This window comes from Triticum dicoccoides, chromosome 3B (genome assembly GCF_002162155.2).
Source record: "Triticum dicoccoides isolate Atlit2015 ecotype Zavitan chromosome 3B, WEW_v2.0, whole genome shotgun sequence".
NCBI classification, from domain to species: domain Eukaryota; kingdom Viridiplantae; phylum Streptophyta; class Magnoliopsida; order Poales; family Poaceae; genus Triticum; species Triticum dicoccoides.
Window position 1 is genome coordinate 265,110,912 of NC_041385.1, and position 7,225 is coordinate 265,118,136.

Sequence of the window (7,225 nt, forward strand, 5' to 3'; positions counted from 1 at the left end):
GGGGGCATTTTTTGATTCTCGTGAAGTGTCCTTCCTTCCTACAGCTGATAGGGAAAAATCATTGTTTTTACGATCCCTATGTAGAAAGGGGGGCGCTACGCGTCAGCCGGTGGATTAGTTAAAAACATCTGCCGCCTGCCTGGCCGTAGGATGGACGCGCTGCTGGCCGTCCAATGTACCACCCACGTTCCCCACCTCCCTTCTGCAACAAGCGCGGTGTTTCAGAAACAAGGGGCGTGCTACACGACCGCCGATTGAAGTTCAGGAAAGAACAACCACCTCCCATGCCGTTAGATCTCCCCACATGAGCGTCACAAATTGCAACAAAGCGAGTTGTTGCTGAAACAGAGACTTTGTGCAGAGACGTGATGTATCTTTTGCAACAATGGTATTGTTGCAGAAAACTTTACAACCGTGGTGATGTTGCAGAAATGCAACAAAGGTGATGTTGCAGAATTTTTTCTGCAGCAAAGTTAATGTTGTAGAAATATTTTTCAGTAGAAGAGAGATTTGAAACATAACTAATGTTGCATAAATTTTTCTTACAACAAGGAGGATGTTGCAGGAACTGTACTGTGGACCAGGGGTTGCGAGGTGGAACGACGGGAGACGGAGGACGAGGCTCCAGCGGCAGCGTGCCTCCTGGAGGCGGGCGATGGCGGGGCGGTGTAGTCCGTGTGTCGGTGCTGCTCGATTCAGAAGCGATGCTGATTGAATCGGTGCGAGACAAGATATCGGAGAGAGGAAAAAGAGAGGACGGAGGAGGAAGGAAATGTGGAGGGACGCGGGCGGCCGAGCCCTTGCTCGCCGGCGCCGGGGCAGGGGCCTCGGGTGGCGTCAGTTGGTTGCAGACGTGAAGATGCACTAGGAGATGTGTTGCTCCAGAAATGAATCTTGGATGCCATTGCTCGCGAGGATAAGATCAGGATCAACATGTGTATGACGCAAGGAGGTTTCCAGACGTGGCTCAAGGGGCACAGCTTTTCCCATGTAGAAAGCCTTTTTTTCTAGTATTTACTAGAAAATTTGATCCTTTCTTTTTTTTTCAATAGTGGCGATAGTCGCACGTAATGGCAGATCACGGCCATATTATTAAAAGTTTGCGGTAAGAAGGGGTTTCGTTCTAGTGCCCGAAAATAATATTCCAAAGCCTTTGGGGGGAGGCGTCTAAGATTTGTAAAGATTAATTAATCAATTGTACCCTGCAACCTTGGAAATACTTTTATATTTTGGCTTCAAATAACGTAAATGGAAATTGCAGAGCAATAGGTAGAATTGATCTATTGAAGTTTCCAGCTATAAGTTGTTATGGTGGAGGTCGCAGGTTGGAATCCCACAGAGTGACCCGGTTTGCTTTTTTCCATTTAGTAGCAATAGAGTGATAGCTTCTGCATCACTAAAAAGTACGCGCTCACCTAGCGCAGGCAACACTCACACCCACTGCCGTGGGGGGCAGCCACCAGCTGTCACGCCATGCTGGCAGCACATACAGCGGCCTACGGGCGGAGGCACCATATATATGCACCATGCGACAAGTTATAGCATCACTTTTATGTATTTTATACAAGTTTAGGCAAGTTAAGGCACCTATGGTGTATTTAACTTTTTCTATGTGCATCCTGCAACTAAAAGCTTTCGTATGGTGTTGATGAGCGTCGGATGGGAGTCATACGATCTTTGACTTACACAAATATAAAATGACAAGCTGTCCCAGGTATACCAAAATGCTAAGTCAACTCCCATTTATACTTATCTGCTCGCATCACACAGAAAATTTACACAGATGGTCTTGAGCCTAACTGGAGAACGTAACCAAACATAACCTAATGACGACGAGGGCATTTCCGAAGTAATCAACCCAGTGGAGTGAGAAACAAAATGACAGCAAAACACAAAATCATCACAATCCTTGTCGACAAATGCCAACTGCTATAATAGTACATGCCTCTCAACAATTCATCTCATCATCTTACTCTCCAACCCTTACGCCAAACCCAAACTTGTTATCCTTCTTCCAGTGATCAATCTGCACAAGATTGTACATCAAAATCAGCCTTTCAACTCGAATCTGGACGACTCGTCCAATTCCTGCACAGTTTGTTTTTCCTTTGTTTTTTATGCCTGCACACCGAACGAAGCCCTAATATGTTTGTCCCTGTTTTGGCAGTGCTTGATTCAACATGCTAAAAGGAAAGGCAGTACAATAACACAGGTCCTTGCATGGAATAAGGGAAGAGGTAAACTGACCTCTGCAGAAAGAACCAAGGTAGCGTATGGGTTGATTTTCTCCTCCAAAAGAGCAGAAACTGCGCCATTGGTATCTACATTTCCCCTCAAACGACTCTGCAATGTTGAGCCACAGTGTGGTTAAGCTTTTCACATGCAACTCAGACATGAATTGACCATAGACTCAAATGCACTTCAACAGAAACAGTATTTTAAAAGAAAATTTTGTGCCCAATTCTTTTGCTACCGGAAGTTTCACAGAAATAGTCAAATATGCCACAAATTTGCAGCTACTTTTATGTTCAATAAATATCTTGCCAAGGTGATCAATGCCATCAAACATGAAAAAACTCTCATGGTATGCCTGTCTCCGGAAATAAACATAAAGAAACTTGCGGTTACATCTGCTGTCATAATTGAATCCAATGCATGGTTACAACTACTGTCATATCATTGGCATGAAATCCAATGCATGGGAAAAAGATGTCAAACAAACTATCAGTGCACATAGCATACCTGTCTCATGATATAATCATAACCCACACTTGCTGTTACATCCTTTGACATATGATTGTACATGAAATCAGTAGCAAGGGAAACCTGCATAAAGAAGTTTACGAATTTGAACAAGATAATAACAGAGAAAAGTTTCAAAATGCTACGACAGAAATATAACCTTATTAGAAACTTTCTGAACGTAACTCAGTGAAACCAGTCCAGTGCTTGCAATTTGTCCAGTTGCAACCTGAAGATATTAGTGGCATGGCTCTATCAGATAAAATGAAATATAATATAGTATTAGTTTTTAATTTGTTGTCTATTCAATCATCCACCATCACTTTGATAATAATAAAGTAATATCAGCATCAGTTCTAGAGTACATCTTGTGACAACTTATTGAGTGAGAAAGAACACTTTCACAGAAGCTTGAAAAGAGCTCGAAAATTTTGCTAATCACCTAAACGAACAACTTGACTTTACCATGTGCACGAGATGATACCCTACACAAAACATAGAATCACAACTATGGCGTACTTGTCACATGATGCAAAGCAAGTGAAATACTTAAGCATTCACATTGCCTCAACCATGAGAAACAAACTCTAGAAAGCGCAGTAACTCTCTGGAGACTGCCGAGTAAAACAAATGCTTAGAAATTTGCACCATTGTTAAACTTTTCCAAGAGGGAATCAGACAGCACACTTAATAAATGATCTGCAAATAAATGCTTATAAAATTGCACCATTATTACTATTTTCCAAGAGGAATTCACTTGGCGCAGTTATTAACTGACTGGTAGTTAGATTTCATCAATACACAGCAAACCTGAGTGTTTTAGGCCCAGTTTCCTGCACTTAATATTCAATATTAACACAAGGTGGATACTTTGTGCTTTCCCATACTGGACAAGTTTTTGTTTTCTTAGTTTCCAGACAATTCACGATTAGAACCCCAAAAATCAGCATGTATTATTCCAATATTAGCAACCTGAACTAAATGTTGCTTTGTAACAGTGTGTAAAATGGCATATCTCAGCATGATCAAAAGGATCAGTAGGCAAAAACCTGATCAAGCGACAATTCCTCAAATGCAGTTTTTCGGCCATAAATGTGATTGGAATATTAATGCATCACAAATTCCAAATGCCTAACTATTTTATATGGATCATGGTTATGAACAGTAACGAATACAAAAAACTTTACCATGTTCTTCGTGTCATATCTAGCAAGAAAGCCAACTCCTGATTTCCTTTGTTGTTGAAGCCAAAAACCTTCAGTTCCCAGGGAGAGGTTCTTCGTTACACTCTGAAATGCACAAGTAAAATATGTTGCAATAGTCTTAAGTATCGAAATGATGGGACAGAAAAATATTTTTTAGAATATACTGTCTGAGATCTTTTTTTTATTGTAAGTTGTAGGTTAAATTGACGACAGTATGCTGTCTTCTCTATATGATATGATTCATTTTTCTAGCATCCAGTATATGCAATAAAGTGATAAACTATTAGGGAAATATGAATGCCCAACTAAGATTGGAATGATAGATCTATGGTTATTATATCGGCTGCGTTTGGCTTGGAAACATGCTTGGTTCTGCTTAATATGAATGCCAAGCTTCTTTGGACAGTTAAACTTTGAGCAGACTAAGAAAAAGGAAGATCTTCATTTTTAGACTAAAATTGTCTGAAGTAGTACTTCCTATGCACAAAGAGTGGTCTACTGATGCACACTGAGAGCACACCCGTCTACTGCATCTACACCCTGCCAGCCTACCGCACACCATACCGTCTTTACCCTGAGTATTTTAGTTGCAAACACAGTACTTCATATTTATCAGCGTGGCCGTTCTGCTATAACAATGGGAATTTGACTTTACCTCCATGCATAAATGGTCAATAGTTTTTCTCAATAGTTGCTTAAATCACAATGGATTTTAGCAGCGTGCATCAATGCTAAAAATTACGGAATTCATACTGCCATTAACATTTTGGTTAAAAATAACCATATTTTCCAAATGTAGTCGCAAAAGGTGGATACTAATACTTTATCATCAAATAGATACAAAGTCTCTATTCATGATACTAGTGCTTTAGTTTTATGTGCCAACAATTGACATAAATTGGTGCATCATCTATACCTGGATGTAGTTCCCTCCATAGAAGCCATTATTCCCGACTTGACATTGGGTTCTAAAATCTTTGCCCTGGAATAAATGACAGAGGAGCAAAAATAAGTTATGAAATCATGCAGATCGTCAGACAGATAAACTAAGATTACAGCAGATGAAGGAGGTAAAATACCATATGTTTTCTTCAAATATGATACTATTAAACATTAAGAACCTAACTCCTACATATCTTAGTTGGGTATCTATAGGTTTTCCGACACCAATAACGGAAGACTACACAATATTAGGAACAACAAATGCATCAATGCCAACATTAGAAACATCACACGGTCAGCAATTCACGTGTAACTTGTGCTACCATTAGCATGTACCACAAAAGGCATCTTTGATAGACGTAAGATGTGAACAAATCTCAGGAGCAGACAGGCAAAAATAACTAAAACTTATGTGCTAGATTCCAAGTTTAAATGAACAGGACATTGATTTGAGAGAGGTATAATGAGTCCAAACAGCAATCTAAGAGCAGTAGCATTGATGTATATTTATTAACAGCACAATGCGGGACATGGTATCATAGTTCCCTGTTGGACAGTGGAAGTATCTTACCATTGGCATGATGCTGCCCATAAAATAAGATGATAAAAAAAAACGCTTGCAAAATCAGGAACTAAATGCTCAAAAAGAGACTGACCTTGTAATCCAAATTAAACATGCCTTGGGAATAACCAGGCTCGTTTGTCAACTGCGGAAACAAAAACAAGTTAACTTAGAGACTCAACAACATTCAGTGGAGCAAGCTCATACTTGTGCCCAAAGCAATCACCTGAGCATTCATTTGTGCGCAAAGATTTTCTGTGACTTCGTACTTGACACGTCCATTCAGCCTTCCGTCGGGCGCGATCCTACCGATGAGCATCAGCTAATAAAAGGAAAACACATTTAGATGATGAAAACATTAAAAAAAAACACATGAATTTAACCTGACAGAATAAAACCTTGGGATCAATATAGTTGGCGCCAAACTCGTACTGGGAGGTGGGGACCTTGATCACTTCAGGTCCCTGTGAAGGGACCTCCATGGATCCCATTGACGCACTGTCACAAGCATATGCAACGGAATCGTAAACATTGCAGCCAGATCGCTACTAGCAGTTTAGCTGAAAAGAAACGATGGGCATTGGGAAGGGTACCTGTGGCTCAAAAACAAGACCTGGCTGACCGGCTTGACGAAATCGAAGCGAAAGCCCTCGAACACGTCGGTCTTGAGCGTCACTGTAACGAACAACATGGAAGATGGCAGCATCATTAGAAATCGATTCGATTGGCAGTGATGTCAGACGCAAGGGAGGGGCGTTCTTACTCGAGGCCTCGCGCTGGGCTTCTTCGTAGGGAATAGGGCAGCGGAGATTCAGGTAGTCCACCTTGTCGTCCTCCGCCGCCTTGTCCTCCTCCTGGGGCGGCAACGGCGGGGGAGGCATCGGGGCGTAGGGAAGAGGTGGCGCGTCGGCGGGAGCTGGGGAAGGAGGCGGAGGAGCATCCTCGTGGCTGAACGTCGAGCCCATGGCGGCGGCGGCGGGAAGCGATCGGTGCGCGTGCGATTTGGGGTGGCGTAGGTTGTGCGAGGCGAGTTTTGGCTTGCGCCGTCGGCTGGGGACAGAATTTAGGGAGGTGGGGTTTTAGGAGGGTTTTCTCTGCTGTTGCGCGGACCGCGAGCTATCTTATCTGGGTCGCTAGATCGGCCTCGAGATTCGTGTTACCGGACTTTACTACCCCTGTTTTTACTCCTCATCAAGTATACACGGAGAGGAATTCAAAAAAAAAAAAAGTATACACGGAGAGTCCGATGCAAGCTGTTCCTAGAATTGGAAACGGATTCGACAAATACTCTTACAAATCCGCCCCTCAAGCCTCATCCGATCCCCGTGCGCCCCTCAAGCCTCGAAGACAAAGAGCCGCCTTCTCAGGGCCGGCTGGTCCAAGCGGCCGGCTGCAGGAGGGCGGCAGTTCCCAGAAGACCGCCTTAAGGTGGGCCGACTCCTGCCAGGCGGCCTCCAGAGAGTCCGGCTCGTAGGAGGCGGACCCCCTCCGCCCCCTTGAAGTTTGCACCACATTAAGACGACGAGACGGGGCGTGGCTATAGTGCAGCCTGCCCCTCTAGAATTCTGGGTCGAGCGTGGCCACAGTGCAGCGTACCGGGCGGACATCCCTCGCCCGGCGTGGCACTATTGCCATGCAGCCCATGGCAGAGAAGGCCACGCTCCCACTACAGGTTGTCCGTACGGCCTGCCGGCGGCGGGCCCTACCTGCTCGTGAGAAGCCAGAAGGAGGCGAGCTCCGACCAGTCGGCGTGGGGGAGGCCGACTCCTAGCAG

General features: G+C 43.7%; 1 protein-coding gene across 1 annotated transcript; it reads right to left on the reverse strand.

The window, feature by feature from the left end:
- Window positions 1-1,717: 1,717 nt before the first annotated feature.
- LOC119281231 (mitochondrial import receptor subunit TOM40-1-like) lies at window positions 1,718-6,507 on the reverse strand. The gene is made up of 11 exons (XM_037561819.1): window positions 6,215-6,507; window positions 6,045-6,126; window positions 5,850-5,949; window positions 5,678-5,773; window positions 5,546-5,596; window positions 4,864-4,929; window positions 3,930-4,031; window positions 2,903-2,971; window positions 2,743-2,826; window positions 2,248-2,343; window positions 1,718-2,026 (listed from the first exon to the last, which is right to left on the reverse strand). Exons 1-11 carry the CDS (start codon window positions 6,414-6,416, stop codon window positions 1,970-1,972), a joined length of 1,005 nt encoding a protein of 334 aa, XP_037417716.1. The 5' UTR covers window positions 6,417-6,507; the 3' UTR covers window positions 1,718-1,969.
- Between the last annotated feature and the right edge of the window lie 718 nt (window positions 6,508-7,225).